The sequence below is a fragment of the Electrona antarctica genome (genome assembly GCF_951216825.1).
Source record: "Electrona antarctica genome assembly, chromosome: 4".
Classification (NCBI taxonomy): domain Eukaryota; kingdom Metazoa; phylum Chordata; class Actinopteri; order Myctophiformes; family Myctophidae; genus Electrona; species Electrona antarctica.
In genome coordinates, this window is record NC_136809.1 from 12,503,507 (window position 1) to 12,522,150 (window position 18,644).

Consider the following 18,644-nt stretch of genomic DNA (forward strand, 5'->3'; position numbering starts at 1 on the left):
CTGTCGGGTGGAAACCTCATTGTTACTTTTCAGGATTCAAATGAAAAAACGGCAAAAGTAGCAGATCTACAAAAATCTCAAAACGAGTCGTTTAGACTCTAAACGCAGCGCGAATCAACGCGTTTTGAGATGCTCAAAACAGCTTTTCCACAAGCTCTAAACTTTAGAGCTTGTGGATCTGCTACTTTTGTGTGAGGCTGTAGTATGATCAAGTAGGGCGTTAATTTACAAAAAAAAGTAATAAACATAAAAATAAATAAATATGTAGATAAGAGGTTTCTGCCCGACAGCAACGGTGTAGTAAATCATGCCTAAACTCTATCCTTCTACAGCTGGACAAAGCGATCGTCCCCCACAGTTCATACCGAAGGCGAAGGGGTTCATGGCACTCCAATATGATAGAACATTTAACACTGTGGATTTTACGGTGTTGATCGGAGTCCCAGAGATTAAAAGAATCGTATCAAATGGGCGTCTTTGTGTTGCCTGATGCATATCAAAACGGGAGTCCTTGAAATGAAAAAGGCTCAGGCTCACTAGTTTATGGAATTTCTTGACTTGATCTTTCCCTCGTGCCGCCTGTCAAAGCCATTCCAATTAACTGGTTAGTTGTATGGATTTAGCACTGGCGGGGCAGGTGTCTGGCGTCTGGCGTCCCCCCCCCCCCCCCCCCCCACCACTCACACACCCCCCCCTCCCCTGGGGAGATGTGGTCTCATGCTCTCCTGATGTCTCCATTGATTATAGAGGCTGATGGTACGACACCTGCGGGGACGCTGTCCTATAAATGCTCCCTTAGCACTGGGCAGGCCATGCTCATTTTCTCTGCTGGACACATACTGTGTGCGTGCGTGCGTGCGTGCGAGTGCGTGTGTGTGTGTGATACTCGTAGTTGTTCATGTATACAGAAAATAGCCGTGGAAAGGAACAACAAGGGGAAGAGTGATGAATGGAGAGGGAGAGAGATAAAGAAAGTGAGGGGGAGAGAGAGTCCCTAGATGCTGCAGTATTTTAGGCAGCAGGTGCCTCCTCAAACCACTGCTGGTGTCGGCGCCGCACGCACTCACGCACGCACGCACACACGCACGCACGCACACACGCACGCACGCACGCACGCACGCACGCACGCACGCACGCACGTGCACACGCACATGCACACACACAATATGTGAAGGAGGACCCATCCAGACGGCACCTAACAAAGGTACCCTACGTCGAGCAATTGTTGTTTATTCATGTTTGGAATTCAACCGTGCCCCCTGGAATTCAGTTTAATTTTCACCCAGCTAATGCTGCATTCACATGGGATCAGGCAAGCGGTAGACGGCAAACCGGAAGTCATTTTAGTGGATGAGAGCAGGACTGTAAAAGGAACAGGACGGTACGGCAGCCCCGTCCAGCAGGTTTTGCCGTTTGCCGTCTCTACCGCTTGCCTGATTCCATGTGAATGCAGCATAATGGCTGCTCAGATGGTCATGATGAGACAGGGGAGCATGTCTTGTATTTTTAGCACTAAACCCAACGACATATAGGCTAGCAGTCAACCTTTTCTGGATCATGCATGGGCCCATTTGAAAATGTCAACTCAAAAGTGTTCATGACCCAGCCATGTGTCCACTTAACACGGCAGCCAGCAGACGTGACAAGTATGGTCAGTATTGGTGGGCCGCATGCACTTTCACTTTATTTTAATGATTAAAAAAATCGACGGTGTTCTGTCTTAGATCACTGGAGCTAACATAAATTCCTATTTATCGGTATTGCCAAGGAAACTCATTTTCATGCAAGGTTTTAAATAACACATACAGATATATATATATATATATTATTTTACGTGTTTGCTCCAGCCCACAGTTTGGTAACCGCTGGTATAATGGCATGTATTCAATAAAGAGTCTTGAATCTTGACCTCTGCCCCTTCCCCACCCTCCTCCCTCCTGCGTCTCCTCTACTCCCCTCCTCTCACACACCTCGGGGCGCATCGATGGAGGCTGTGTAATTGGAATGATCAAACTGTGTTTTCCGATAGACACCCACCATGGCCTTTAATAAAGTGGATAGTGGCTCCGTATAGTGGGGCCAGGGGGCCGGGGGAAGGGGGCTTATGGGAAGTGCACCCAGAGTCTACCGCAGCTTTGTGCCATGACACCTTGAAAGGCGCCGTGGCCGCTGAGAGAGAACGCCTCATGGGCTGAGGAGCGCCGTGGATATCACGTCCATATAGCGCTCAAATACAGTGTTTATTAACACCCACATCCCCTCACCGCGCAGACCGTCGCCCCCCAGGCAGTCAGAAGTATAGACGGAGTGATAATAACACTGGTGGTGGATTGTGACAAAGTACATTCCAAGTAAAGTCCAACTAAAGTCCAATACAAGTATTGGACTTGCGTATCATTTTGAGGTACTTTTACTTTACATGATGAACGATGATGATGATGCTCAAAACAGCTTTTCCCCTACCATTCCCCCTTAAAATAGTGAAAATTGCCCACAAGGTCTCATGATGTGAGGCTTGTGGATGTGCTATTTTCTCTACTTTTGTGTCTTGTATGATGAATGGATGGATGGATGATTTTATTTTCTCATTAAACACAAGTGTACCACAAAAACGTCTTGATGGCATCAATCCAATGCAAAAGGAGTGACAGAATGCATAGATGTTAAGTAAAGTAGGCCTACTGTTAAAAGCATAGATGTTAAGTAGACTTAATGTAACTGTAGCAGCATCTGTACTGATAAATACATAAACGATAACAAAGTCAGCATACGGTATATGTAGTATGTACAGTGACGAGTTCATTACTCTGGGGGGTTTTGGGTATGTGTCGAGTATATCACTTTACGGTTAAGAGTTCAACAAAATAATAACAGAGGGGAAAAGGCTGTTCTTTGATCTGGTGGATGAGGTCTTGAGACATCTTCGCCTCTTAAGGGCCTTAAACTGACAGCGTTGTTGGTAGATATAGACTTGATTGATGGTAATGAAGAGCCTATGATATGCTGAGCAGTTTTCACCTCCCTCTGCATTGATTTCCGGTCCAAAACAGGACCGGAACAATTTTTATACCAAGCTGTGATGCAGTAAGTACTTTCAATTTGGTGCTACTGTGAGCTTGTAGTAGTACTACTGTATATAATATATATAGTCCATTTGGTTCCATTTGTATACTCTCAGAGTTACAGACCCATAAGGGTCCATTTGTACCCCCTGGTGGGCCCTGGACCATACACTAGGTCCAGAAACTGTGAAATATATAGTGCTTTTGCTGCTGCGTCCATGTGCATATAGATTTATAGTTGAGTTCAGTAGCACATACATACTTGCATTACGAGCATTAATGAAATATTATGGGGGCTGTGCATGGTAATTTAATTAGTAATACCAATCACATTTGTATAACTATTTACATTCGATTAGTGCAATTGCGTTTGCTAAAGACATTATAATAACGCATATAGAATCTCTCACTGAATCATTAATAGCCTATCGTCACTGTCGGGGGGGGGGGGGGGGCTTCGTGTATATCAAACCAGTTCACCCGGGTGTGATTTAATTACGTCAGAAATTATTTTGAACATAGCAACCATGGTCATTTTTTTATGCACACAAAAGCCAGTTGTAGGAGTGGTTTACACCACTCAAAAAGTATGCGGAAAGGTCAATTTTTAATACTTTAATACTTTTCATTGGTTCAAAATTTATTTTATTTTTATCCCACGATTTTGTAGCCCATTTCTCACCCGGAGCCAATTGCCTAAACTGTAATCCGGGGCGCTACTCTCCTTCTGCCAACCTGGGGAGAGCCCCAAACTGATCTCACCCTTCCTTCAATGCATGAGGAGTGAGCAGGCCACTTCTCATCACCTGACAGGGGGGAGTTTCCCCGGTAGGATGTAGCGCGTGGAAGGAACATGTTATTCCAACCAGTTCTCCATCAGGCTCACAGGGGGAGGCAGTATAGAGACCAGGATTACTGCATGTTCTTTGTGAGGGTACAATTCCCTAGGGACGCGGGAAGAACATGCAAACTCCACACAGAAATGCCCTTTTGTCAATATTTATTAAATCCACCGGCCTGGGCCATGGCTCAGTGTTCCAGGCACCTTGGCTGGTAACCCAGTCTGGCAGTGTGCCGCGGGTTTGACTCCAGATCCCGACGGCCTTTACTGCATGTCACCCCCCCATCTCTCTCCCCATTTCCTGTCAGCCTACTGTCTATCCCTCCATAAAAAATATTAAATAAAGGCGAAAGCCACAAAAAAAAACATTTAAAAATCCAGACACGCTTTTGATTTACATTCTTCGATGTGATCAGATGCATTGTGAGCGCGTTGATCAGCAATATTTTGTTAATTTTGCCTCACACTCTTGTATGTCAAAGTAGGACATTCATTTACCGACCCCCACCCCAACAAAAACAAAAAACAAAACATAAAATGCTGAAATACGGAGATACATTAACGCCATACTGTAAGTAATCTGAAGTCAGTGGCTTCAGCGTATAGTTCCCCACCCCCATCCCTCCCTCCCTCCCTATATGATTCACCGGCAGCCAGGCAGTGTGTTGGCACGCTACTACAGCTCCATTTGTAGCGTCGGACTGTCTGAACGCACAGCTTGTTAACGGCTCCAGGCCAGCGAGCTTCACCGCGGTGCGCTGAAGAGACGGCAGGCACGGTAGCAGCAGGACGACGAGCTCCACTGGCCCAGTCTTAATGGTCATCGTACAGACAGACGGACGCCCCAGTCAGACAGACATAGAAACAAGAGACACAGTGGTTGGTAGTGTCTATCAATTAGACACTCCATGAAACATTGAATTTGTGGAGATTTTTTTATTTTATTTTATTTTCGTATTCCTAAGCCAATAATTCAATAGTCATCGGTGAATAGGCTACCGGAGACTCCACTGGTCATCAAAGTATTGACATAGGAATGCGACAAAAAAAACAAGAAAAGGACGACTTAACCCGTTTACAACATATCTTCGTACAATTGGTGCTCACCAATGCTCATTATAATAATGGTAAAACATTGTTCTAGTACTCAATCTGTGTCTCGGAGGATCGAGGGCTGTGAACCAGTGTTGCCATGTCGGCTTATTATAAGCGACTCTGGGCTTCTTTTTCTGTAAAATTGCGTGTAAATATTGGTATTGTGGGTTGTGTTTTTTTGGCTTATTCCTTATTCCGAATGTCGTTTAAACCAGTGTTTCCTAATGTTGTTTAAACCAGTGATTCTGACACATTTTCGAGGACCCCCAGATTGATGTATTTGTAACAGGATTTGTCCCCATACAAGATTCGTGTTTTTTTTGCATGATCATTTTGAAAATAGCAGATCTACAAGCTCACAACACATCGCATTGCGACGTGTTGTGAGCTTGCAGATCGGCTATTTTCAAATAGCCTAGTCAGGCTATTTGCTTATTTCTCTTTCTTGCTTATTTCTCTCACAATCTTATTTATTTTACCGCATTGCCCGCACACTTCTGTAGGCCTACAGCACTGACGTGACAATAAAGTCTTGATTCGTCTACTTTTTACTTCTACTCCATACTACCATTTGGACTTACACTGGTTCAAATTGTAGAGCTCTGCAGGAATTAATGGCCGTGAAATTATGCTCTGTTCAGTTGCAATTCAACTTTTTAGATCAGAAAAGTACGGCTTACACAAACAGATACACATTGAATGATTTCTTTCTAATCTAGTCGGTGTGTGAAAGTGCGCTGAAAGGTATTCTCATCATTGTCAAAATGAAAAAGTTATTGAATAGCGCTCTCAATCACAGTGCTGTTCGACGAATATTGTATTGCAGGTATGGACGTGCTTTTATTAAAAATAAAATAAAATGCGTAGCCTCACATTTATTCAGCCTATAAGCCCGACGTCTTCATTCCTTAAATGAACCTGAATTCGACCCTGAATCTTCTTACAGGTTTCCGTCACGCTCCAGTTCACACTCGATCAAATGACTCCCCACGCAGGGAGTATAATTAGCAAGGTGTTACTGTAAGTGTTCCTTACTTTTTCAATACGGTACAAAAGCGGTTGCTGTTATTATCTCACAATTGCAGCTTCAGTTTTTTGTAAATAGCCACAACACAACATATAATTCACCAGTCTTTCTGTTCCCACGGGGCCTCTTGTCTGCCAGATAATGCTTACACTGTCTATTGTTGCCCAACAATGTTCGACATATGGACGCTAATGTACAAATTAGCTTCTCTCTCTCTGTGTGTGTGTGTGTGTGTGTGTGTGTGTGCGTGCGTGCGTGCGTGCGTGCGTGCGTGCGTGCGTGTGTGTTGTGATGAAAATGTTATGCCTGATATAGGCCTGTGCTTCGTTGTATGACGAACATATCCGATCTACAAACTCACGACGCGTGCAGCCTCCAGATCGGATATTTGGTCACACGACACCATTGTACAAAGACTCGCTGTGCGTGCGACTCTCCCACTTCCCCCGGTGCTCTTTGCATAGTCAATTACAGTGATGTAGTGCGTTACACAACAACAAACACATTTTCCCTTTGTTTAGTGAGTCAGAATTCCCCAAATCCCATGATAAATGTTGGCTTTGATAATAAACCTAGCAGGAGGCGCAGTTCAACTATAACAAAAGTATTGTTGAATACAGCGATTCTTTCAAGCATTAATAATTCTCGCATTATTGATTTTTTGTATTTTTTATTTTTAGGGGGTGGGCGTTTGAGGTGCTTTTACCTTTCTGCAAGGCTCTCTCTGGCAAAACTCTGGAAAATTGCAGACTAAGCTTATAAAATGATTGCAATGCACCCCATCAAAAGTGAGCCTTACATTATTTATTAGCTATTTGAAGACAAAGTAGTTGTATTTGTTAACTATTTGAAGTTACAATAGCTTTTGAGGACACTGTCTTTTGTACTGAATTATTGGGATATTTTGTTTTTATGCTGTTGTTTTTGTTTTTTGTTTTCAAAAAACATTTTGTTCAGAGACCCTTAATAGGTGGTTAAGTGTGGACTGGCTCAATTATTTGAATGGAGAAGTTATGTATGCAAAAATGGGAGATAGCATGTTTTTGCCACAGATAATGAGAGGGGACGTGCAGACAGCTCCCGTCTGCCGAAGGGAGAGGACCAGATAAGGGATAATATTGCTCTGAGGGCTTCTGAGAACTCAAAATCGTCCTCTTTTTGCTCTATCTCAGTTTTGCCTTTCAGTGTACTAGATTCATGCTACTGCCAGAAATTCAAAGAGTCTCCCCCCCCCCCCCCTCAGAGAGAGGGGGGGGTCTCCATGCACTCCTGGAATCTGACGCTTTGCCTTGATGGATTTGCTTTCTTTGGGCAGATGGAGGGAGGAAGAGACTCTTCTCAATAGAGCAGATGCACTGCATTTAGGCAATCAACTCCCGCTCTGAGTTGGACTGACCACTGCACTCCAAACTATGACGTGACCAAGGTTTTAAGCAACGAAACAGCTTTGAAGGATAAAGACAGATTCATATTAAGACATCTTGGTCCAGGTGAATTCCTACCGTAGCTGATATCATTAAAAGTTGTCATGGTTTTTGTCATTTTCTTCATTTCTTCTTTTGCTTTTTACCCCATACCGGGCCGTTAATATATATAACAATATTTTTGGGGTTGTTAAAGGCATACAGGAAACGGGTAGAGAGATGGGGGAATGTCACGCAGCAAAGGTCGTCAATGGAATTGAACCCAAGACTCGGCTGCATTTAGTCGTTATACCAATTTATTCCTCACCATGCACACACATTTGTGTGTTGTCACTTCCGTTTGTATCCTACTGGCTCACCTGCCAGTGAGGACTGAGGAGCCCCCACCAGGAGGACGTCTAGACAGACAGAGCCTACGTCCTACTCCTCCCGCCTAACACTCCCTGCTAGGTGCAGCCTAGCCTCGGTCCCAGGCTTACTTATCTGCAAAAAGAAAAGCCTGGTCACAACGTAAGGCAGAGAAGGTATCGGCGGATGTATCCTCCGGAACATCCGTCAGATGTATTTCCCCAGGATACGATATTTTCCCGACCAATCACAACACTTGTTTCAATCGCGGATAATGTAAACTGATTTGTAAAGCATCAACGTAATTTCCTTGGGCGATACTTCCGCTAAAATCCTGCAAATTCCGCCCAAACAAATGATAGTCTTTACAGCGTAGGTCTTGCCCAGGGTGGGTGCCGCCCCAGCCTGTAGTAGGAGTGTGTGCAGTGACAAACATCACCCTTCCCCGCCTGGGGTCCCTCCCCGAATGCGGCCCAATCGTGTTCGTATATAGACAGTCGACAAAGCCGGATCATCCGGATGCACCACGTGGATTGGAACCCAAAGCATGAGCAGATACTTTACCACAGCACCACCCGAGGATCTCTTTATTTCGAAGGAAACTCGCTGGTACCAAACTCACTTCTCCAATCTGTAAACTCTCAATCAGACACCCCGATGTCTGCCAGTTTTTCAACTTGACAACGCCATTTGAGTCTATCGAAATAATATTTTCCCCCAGCCTCAGTGATGCCATTGTCCATTTTGGAGTATGATGAGATTTGCCCCGAAGCCTAGGAGATAATGACATCTGTACAAGATGAGTTGGGGCTAGACCACTGAAAAGAAAATGCCCAACCATTATTATTAAATTATGTCATTTAATGTTATTTTTTGTCATTTGTCGGCAAACAATTCTGGGTTATAGTGCACAGTTTTCTCAAGGATTATTCTCTGCATTCCATACCTTCCATTGTAGGACTGTAAGACTATAAAGGCCTATTCATAGTCTGGATTTTCGGTGGTGAGGTGACCCCCCGGTGGTGAGCTGACCACTGGAGCTGAAATAACGTTGAGCGGTGGTGAGTAAAAACAGAGAGAAGGGCTGGAGCGGTGGCGGTGGTTTGCTCGTGACGGCTCGTGACGTCATGTTGTAGTTCTGTGGTCACCCCACCACCGAAAATCCAGACTATGTATGAGCCTTAAGCATAATTATCTTTATAGAACAGGACATTTGCTTCAATTAGCTTTACGGGGGTGTTTTTCCGTTGATATTGACTAGTTGTTTTATCATTCTCTATAAAGATGGAGTGGGAAACACAAACGAGAGTCATTATCTTCACCAAAATGCTATGCTCTTAAGTACCCGCTCCCTTTTCTTCCACCTATTTGTTGTATTTGCTGCCACCTCTCTCAAGATTGAGCGCTTTGCATTAAAAACTGGGCCACCGTGGCAGGCTGACAAATGAAGGCAATAGCATGTTTAGAGACACCTCATGCAACAGTTATTGAAGTTGATAACTTATAATTTGCATATAGATAAGGCATTCTTACTAGCTAAACTAAATGTTTAGCATATAAAGTAGAATGGCATTCTCTCTCTATCTCCCTCTCTCTCCCCCTCTCCTTTGAAACTGAGTGCAATTGAAAAATCATGCCGGTGGTATTCATAGGGGGATTGATGTGAAACTTTGGGTAGCACTCGGAAATTTGGTTGAAGGTGAGGATGTCGGTGTGCCACATCCAGACATAATCACACTGGACAAATACTTATCAGCGCTTAAAGAGAATATGCCAGAATGTCCTCTTCCATCTAATGTGCAATTACCTAATCACATGAAGCCTCAATGTCAGTACGTAAATACCAGTGTTCTAGGATGAGTCACGCATGAATTGGCTGGAGACTAATGCCCAAATTACGCTCTGTGGTACGACAGTATCGCATGCAAAAATAGCAGATCTATAAGATCACACTGCGTCGCAGATACAGTATGATGCACTGTGAGCTGAATTATAATTGTGGGCTATATTATAAATCAGGCTTAATACATAAACACTAGCAGTGAGGGAGGGGCCTTTAACCCCGTTACAACCAGGAAAGCATCTGTGTCAGCTAGATTTGAGCTATATATATATATATATATATATATATATATATATATATATAGCCTAGATATATATAGATATATAGATATACAGTATATGTGTGCAAATCTTTGAATATACTGTCTGTAATATATTTTAAAGTGAACATTTTTAACTAATCTTTGCTTAACCCATGTTGGGCGGGAACCCCTTTTGGTGTTTTAAACATTATGTTATACTTTAGCTATTGAAAAATAGCAGATCTACAAGCTCATAGCGCACCACCGAGTGGCGCGCTACGAGCTTGTAGGTCTGCTATTTTTGAAAAATCGTGAAAATATTTATTTCAGAAAACTGGAGGATTTAGAAGATTTTTTTTAAATTTCGAGGTCAGGCCTAAATGGGTTAATACAGTAAACACAGTGGTTCAACAAACCATGTGCAACCCAGATTTGGCTCAAACAAGGGATTAAATTAATTCCTCTCTTATGCCAATAAAATGTGGAACGCCGTACCAACAGCCATTAAGACATATTAATCCCTAGACTCCTTCAAAACCGCTCTCAAAGAGCACCTGCAATTCGAAACTTCCCCATACTTTACACGCTTTTCCCTTTTTTAATATGATGAACGATTTCCTGTTTTTCATAGAAGTGCATATTTGTACGTCTTTAAATGTTCTGATGAATTGAAAATGGAGGACCCTGATGTAAACAAGTATTAGTGCTTTTCATGGTTTCATCCTCGTAGCAGTTTTTGTATTGACTTGTGCTTTCGTTTGAAATGTAGGCTACCCATTCTACATACTGTGAATAAAATGCTCAATCAATCAATCAAACAAACAAACAATCAATCAATCAAACATTAGCAGTGAGGGGCCTTTAAGCTATTTGCTCACATGCTGAACTCTAAAACAATATCCACTGAATATAGCCTACTGTATAAAGTAGGCTAATACCCACTTTCATAGGAGCTCGAACCATAATGTTGTGTTCCCATCTCGGTTGCAGCCGAAGTCGTTTGTTAGTTAGTGTTTGATAGTGTTGCTGCTGGTTTGGCTTTTCCACGGGTCTTGATACGGGAATTGCCCTCCAAAGTAAAAAGTCATTGGGCGGGCTAGGAGGGATAAGGAGCTCATCAGACTCAGCGGGGATAAGCCATGGTTAATACCCATGAACTAAACATTAAACTGTTAAACTGTTAACCCATTCAGGCCTGACGTCAAAATTTAAAAAAAAAATTTTTCTAAATCATGACAATTTTCGGAAAGATTTGAGGCACATTTTAACGATTTTTCAAAAATAGCAGACCTACAAGTTCATAGCGTGCCACTCGGTGGCGTGCTATGAGCTTGTAGATCTGCTATTTTTCAATAGCTAAATTATAACAATGTTTAAAACACCAAAAGGGATTCCCGCCCCAAAATGGGTTAATGGTTAATGTGGTTAAACGCTAACGTGACATGGATGCGTTCCAGGTCTCAATGGATTAAGCACACTGCTATTTTACACACTGCCAAGGATGTGGACATTGCCACCTGAGTGCAACTGTCAGGAAAAAAGAACTGCATCCAATCCAATCCACTTTATTTACAGAGCACATTTAAAACAGCAGTGTTGAACTAAAGTGCTGTACACTCAGAAACCTGAAAATGGTATTGAGCCCAGGCTAGTTGAATACAAATTATCAACAAGCCTGATCTCACAGCAAATTTATACCAAATACTGTACCTTTTTGTGTGATATACTGTACAGTACAAATCAAACACACTGTTTTAACTCAAACCAGAGTTTTGACAATCAACTCAAATTAAAACCTTATAACCATAATCAAATTAACTTTACTTTTCTTTTTGTTGATTTGACTAGTATTGCCTGATAGCTTGGATGGGTCGTGGATGTTGGGTAGGACGTAGTGTTGTAGTCGAGTATGTCCACCTAAAGCGATTCCAAGTCAAGACCAAATGGAGGGGGGAGCGAGTCGAGACCGAGACCAGGTTTTATTTTTTATTTTCTGTATAACTATTTGATAGTTATACAGAAAATGCAGGCGCATCAGCTGCGCTCTGTTACTTAAAAAGATAGCGGTTTATAAGCGCCAGACAGCTGACTTATAATATTATTTCATTGCATTGTAGTCACTCACTCGTGACTCGGATGGACTCGTGGGCGAATGGTCCCGAGTCCTTTAGTCAGAGACAGAGTCAAGACTGAGTCCAATTATAGGCGAGCTCAAGATGAGACAGAGTAAATGAAAATATGGACTCGAGACAAGTCAAGGACTCGAGTACTACAACACTAGGACGTGAAATGTACGGATTCCAGCTTCATGGCACTGTTATTATCATAAATTATTTCCGCACCTGACATGAAATGTGCCAGTGAACATCTGCAGTCTTGCTCCATGTTGACACAGCTGTTCAAATTAAGCATGTTTTTGTCAACAGGAGAATTGCAGAGCACTTGAATTAAAATGTAATCACTCAATACATATAGCTTGCATTTCCACGCTGGAGCGCTGCCCTTTAGCTGTATATGTCTATGATGGAACGGGGAGAGAGGGAACCTTGAAGGAATGCTTTGGCCTGAAAGAGGTCATTAATGCTTTGGTGTTATTCAGAGTCAACAACCTTACCACCTCAATTTGGCAACACCAGCCAAAGTACTGTAGATGAAATATGAATACTGCATGCTCTAGGGAGCATATTTACACCGACTGTATTTCCCACATGATAGAGAGATGATAGAGAGAGACAGACAGATGGACAGAAAAGATAAACAGAGAAAGAGAGAAAAGACAGACAGAGAAACAAGGGGAGATGGAGATATAGACAGACGGATACAGAGAGACGACAGACGCAGAGAGAGAAGATTGACACAGAATAGCTTGAGTCAGAGGCCAGGACTCACAGGTAGTTGGCTTGAGCTGATGTCAAATGGAATACAAGCACCTTAAGGAATACAAATCATAGTGTGTACACTGTTTATACCCTACACTGTTTACAGTGAATGTAAAAACATTCAATTACTGCTGTCAACTTTCAAAAGTATAAAGCTAACTCCTATAATGGATGTACCAGTATAACTATCTCTGACAGAAAATGCACAATCTTTTTACCTAAAACACAGTACTGTTTACACCTTTTCTCATGCCAATAAAGCTCCTTTGAATTGAATTGAATTGAGAGAGAGAGAGAGAGAGAGAGAGAGAGAGAGAGAGAGAGAGAGAGAGAGGCGGAGGGGGGGATCGAGAGGGGGAGAGGGAGAGAGAGCAGGCTAGTGATGTCATCATGAGAGCTACAGAGCAGGCTAGTGATGTCATCATGAGAGCTACAGAGCAAGCTAGTGATGTCATCATGAGAGCTCTGTAGCTCTCATGATGACATCACAATATGTTGTTTCTGTGTATTCTATGAACCAACTGAACCCCAGCAGTTGTTTAACATTGTTTAATGCAATCAGATAGGACTTTTCTGATTGGATGTATGGGCTGTCAATCAGATAGGACTTTTCTGATTGGACGTATGGGCTGTCAATCAGATAGGACTTTTCTGATTGGATGTATGGGCTGTCAATCAGATAGGACTTTTCTGATTGGATGTATGGGCTGTCAATCAGATAGGACTTTTCTGATTGGATGTATGGGCTGTCAATCAGAGAGGACTTTTCTGATTGGATGTATGGGCTGTGAAGGCCAGAAAGTAGTTTGCCACTCAGTAGACCACCACATAACTTCTGGGTATGATGATGATGTCATATGCATACCCTCTATGATGTCATATGTATACCCTCTATTTTTGGAGCAAACCACTCCAACAACTAGCTTTGTTTGTACCCGTGTATGTGTGTACCTGTACGTGGGGCCACGTACAGATGAGCACGTTGCTATGGTTAGTGTGTGACGTCACTGCACCACTCAGTTCACACGGGTGTGATTTTTTTTAACCAAAAATAGCAGATCTACAAGCTGTGAACTAGTCTTTTTTTAAGATGAAAGAAGTGAGACACAGACACCGTAGGATATTTAAAAGTAGATTACATTTTACTATATTAAAAGTAGATTACATTTTACTATATTAAAAGTAGATTACATTTTACTATATTAAAAGTAGATTACATTTTACTATATTAAAAGTATAATACATTTTACTATATTAAAAGTGTCTGAATAATGTCAGAATGAAGACAATACAATTATTGTACAAACAGAAATACTCTATCATGATGCAAAGGATTTCAAAGGACGACCATTGGCTCTATCAGAACATTAGGTGGTCTGACATCTGGACTATCAGAACATTAGGTGGTCTGACATCTGGACTATAAGAACATTAGGTGGTCTGACATCTGGACTATCAGAACATTAGGTGGTCTGACATCTGGACTATAAGAACATTAGGTGGTCTGACATCTGGACTATAAGAACATTAGGTGGCCTGACATCTGGACTATCAGAACATTAGGTGGTCTGACATCTGGAGTATCAGAACATTAGGTGGCCTGACATCTGGACTATCAGAACATTAGGTGGTCTGACATCTGGACTATGAGAACATTAGGTGGTCTGACATCTGCTTCTCCTGAAAGATGGGAGAGAACTGAAGTCACGTTGCATCTGTTAAGACCTTGAGATGGAGGGTCCTTGGCTGAGTGGTTTTTACCAAGGTAGGACAGGTTTGGGTCAGTGAAAGTAGAGGACAGGTCAGTGAATGTAGAGGACAGGTCTGGGTCAGTGAAGGTAGAGGACAGGTCTGGGTCAGTGAAGGCAGAGGACAGGTCAGTGAAGGTAGAGGACAGGTCTGGGTCAGTGAATGTAGAGGACAGGTCAGTGAAGGTAGAGGACAGGTCAGTGAAGGTAGAGGACAGGTCAGTGAAGGTAGAGGGACAGCTCTGGGTCAGTGAAGGTAGAGGACAGGTCAGTGAATGTAGAGGACAGGTCTGGGTCAGTGAACGTAGAGGACAGGTCAGTGAAGGTAGAGGACAGGTCTGGGTCAGTGAATGTAGAGGACAGGTCAGTGAAGGTAGAGGACAGGTCTAGGTCAGTGAAGGTAGAGGACAGGTCTGGGTCAGTGAAGGTAGAGGGACAGCTCTGGGTCAGTGAATGTAGAGGACAGGTCTGGGTCAGTGAAGGTAGAGGGACAGCTCTGGGTCAGTGAATGTAGAGGACAGGTCAGTGAAGGTAGAGGACAGGTCTGGGTCAGTGAATGTAGAGGACAGGTCAGTGAAGGTAGAGGGACAGCTCTGGGTCAGTGAAGGTAGAGGACAGGTCTGGGTCAGTGAAGGTAGAGGACAGGTCAGTGAAGGTAGAGGACAGGTCTGGGTCAGTGAAGGTAGAGGACAGGTCAGTGAAGGTAGAGGACAGGTCTGGGTCAGTGAATGTAGAGGACAGGTCTGGGTCAGTGAAGGTAGAGGGACAGCTCTGAGTCAGTGAAGGTAGAGGACAGGTCTGGGTCAGTGAAGGTAGAGGACAGGTCTGGGTCAGTGATGGTAGAGGACAGGTCTGGGTCAGTGAAGGTAGAGGACAGGTCTGGGTCAGTGAACGTAGAGGGACAGCTCTGGGTCAGTGAAAGTAGAGGACAGGTCTGGGTCAGTGAAGGTAAAGGGACAGCTCTGGGTCAGTGAAGGTAGAGGACAGGTCTGGGTCAGTGAAAGTAGAGGACAGGTCTGGGTCAGTGAAGGTAGAGGGACAGCTCTGGGTCAGTGAAGGTAGAGGACAGGTCTGGGTCAGTGAAAGTAGAGGACAGGTCTGGGTCAGTGAAGGTAGAGGGACAGCTCTGGGTCAGTGAAGGTAGAGGACAGGTCTGGGTCAGTGAATGTAGAGGGACAGCTCTGGGTCAGTGAAGGTAGAGGACAGCTCTGGGTCAGTGAACGTAGAGGACAGGTCTGGGTCAGTGAATGTAGAGGGACAGCTCTGGGTCAGTGAAGGTAGAGGACAGCTCTGGGTCAGTGAACGTAGAGGACAGGTCAGTGAAGGTAGAGGACAGGTCAGTGAAGGTAGAGGACAGGTCAGTGAAGGTAGAGGACAGGTCAGTGAAGGTAGAGGACAGGTCTGGGTCAGTGAAGGTCTATTCAGACTCCAGTTTCAGGTGAAGAGGTGGCCACCTTTTCGGTGGTCAACTTTGATTGACTGAATAGTTTGGTAATAAGCAACAGAGTCAAACACTCAGTCCAAATTGGGATAGCACCTTGCAGTCTTGTTTCCATTTAGGTCCTATGCAATCAATTCACAGACATGAAGAACAACAACTAAATTCAATATCATTAATAACAACCAAAAAAAATAAACTTGACCACCGACGAGCGGTGGTCAGGCAAGTGGTGAATAGGCCTCAAAGCTCTGGACATGTGGGACAAATCAGGAAGCTATAATTCTGTACAGTCGTACACTGACAAAAACATAATGATTATAACATTGATTATATGTTGGGACCATAAAATAAGCAATTAAGCAATAAAACAGATTAATAAAATACCTATTGAATATTCTCTCAAGATTAAAAAGATGCCAGCAACCGCTGGTCCGGAGGCGAGTTCCACATCAGAGCGGCAGCTGTGGAGAAAGCTCGGTCACCCATGGGGGGCGGCTTTGGGGAGGGGGGGGGGGTTCCAGAGTGGAGGCTCCACTCGCAGGCTCCACTACTTCTAGTGTTAGACCTTTCATTGTGTCCAATAGGAGATGAAGCCAGTGAGTAGAGTGGGTGTATTGTGTCCAATGGGAGATGAAGACAGTGAGTAGAGTGGGTGTATTGTGTCCAATGGGAGATGAAGACAGTGACTAGAGTGGGTGTATTGTGTCCAATAGGAGATGAAGACAGTGAGTAGAGTGGGTGTATTGTGTCCAATAGGAGATGAAGCCAGTGAGTAGAGTGGGTGTATTGTGTCCAATAGGAGATGAAGACAGTGAGTAGAGTGGGTGTATTGTGTCCAATAGGAGATGAAGACAGTGAGTAGAGTGGGTGTATTGTGTCCAATAGGAGATGAAGACAGTGAGTAGAGTGGGTGTATTGTGTCCAATGGGAGATGAAGCCAGTGAGTAGAGTGGGTGTATTGTGTCCAATAGGAGATGCAGACAGTGACTAGAGTGGGTGTATTGTGTCCAATAGGAGATGAAGACAGTGAGTAGAGTGGGTGTATTGTGTCCAATGGGAGATGAAGCCAGTGAGTAGAGTGGGTGTATTGTGTCCAATAGGAGATGAAGCCAGTGAGTAGAGTGGGTGTATTGTGTCCAATAGGAGATGAAGCCATGTGAGTAGAGTGGGTGTATTGTGTCCAATAGGAGATGAAGACAGGGCAGTGAGTGGAGAATGGGTGTGATGTGTTCGTATTCACGCCGCTCTCTCTCTCATCAGGAGCGTAGCTGTTCTGGATGAGTTGGAGCTTTTGGAGGCTCTTTCTTGGGGACCTGTATCTCCTTCAGGCAGATGGTGAGTGTGGATGAAGGTGATGACAATGGAACTGAATATTATGTAAAGTTGTGTGTCATCAGCATAGCAATGGAAAGATATTCCATGCCTGCTGATGACTAGGAGCATTTACAGAGTGACTGTATGTATAACAGGACCCCCTCTAAAACGAGATGCAGCTTCTCAAGGGGCCATCCTCTCAATAAAATTCTGACACATGCTGACAAATTCTTTCACGTCTCTGCTCCTCTCCTCCAGCTCAAACTCTCTCTGCTTCTGCATCTGTCTCTGCCTCTTCATCTTTGAGGCCATGATGTCGCTGACCATCTCAGGAAGGAGTCTCTTCATCAGGTCTCTCTCTGCTTCCGTCCTGGCTTCATAGATCTTTCTCATCTCCTCTAGTTTCTGTCTGTGTTTCTCCTCCATCTCTCTCTTCTCTCTCTCTCTCTCCTCTTTAATTGTCTCCAGCTCTCTCTCCATCTCCTCTCTTCTCTCATACTCCTTCCTCAGCTCTTCTTTCAGCTCCCTTTTCTTCTCTCCATTTGTCTCCTCCCTTAGTTGTTTCTCCAGTTCAGCCACTTTATCCTCAATCTCACTGATGTGTGCCTTAAGTTCTAGGATGGTTTCCTCTTTCCCCACCAGAGACTCCATAAGCTTCTTCTCCAAGCTCTCCCTCTCCTGCTCTGCCTTGTGTTTCCTCTCCTCACTGTCCCTTTGAATCGTCTTCTCGGCCTGGGCTTCTGCCTCCTGGAGGGTGATGTAATAATCATGCAGGAGTTCACTAACGTAAGGGTCCAGCTGTTGAAGGATGGCAATCATTTCTGAACTTGCATCGTTTCCCTTGTTCCTCACCATGTCAATAACTCTCCGTGCTTTTTCTGACTTGAGTTTTTCCCCTCTGAGTGCCTCCATCTCCTCATCATTGATTACGTTCTTAGTCAGAAGTTTGTCGATTAAAGAATTCAGATTGGCCTCCGAGACTCTCTTAACGAACTCATCCCTCACAGTCTTCAGATATTTCTCTGCTTCCTGGATCTTTATCTTTGTCAGAATTTTCTGAGTTGTGGAATAACCTTGAAGACAAGATGGGGAGTTGGTTTTATTATTTGTGGTATAATGATGTAATAATGACATTTACAATATCTATTAAGGTTACCAGACTAGTTATAATGATGTAATAATATATAATATTATTAACACTAGTTATAATGACACTACATGTGTTTAATTTACTGACTAATGTGGAGTCAAGTCTATGCTGTATTTAAGCTACACTGATTGGTGGGATTGAACAGTATATCTTGTATGGGATATAATGACAATATGTCATGGCCTGGGTTGAGTAATTGCTTTCATAAAATATGGCAACATGAACATTTAA

The 18,644-nt window shown here is 43.5% G+C and overlaps 1 protein-coding gene across 1 annotated transcript in view; it reads right to left on the minus strand.

Annotated features, from left to right (window-relative positions):
* Positions 1 to 17,446: 17,446 nt before the first annotated feature.
* The window catches only part of LOC306921147 (uncharacterized protein), a gene marked incomplete at both ends in the record, with an annotated part of 34,357 nt that continues 33,159 nt past the window's right edge, over positions 17,447 to 18,644 (minus strand). Inside the window, one exon of the mRNA XM_079498258.1 lies at positions 17,447 to 18,336. Within this exon, the coding sequence (XP_079354384.1) occupies positions 17,447 to 18,336 (890 nt within the window). The remainder of the gene's footprint in view (positions 18,337 to 18,644) is intronic.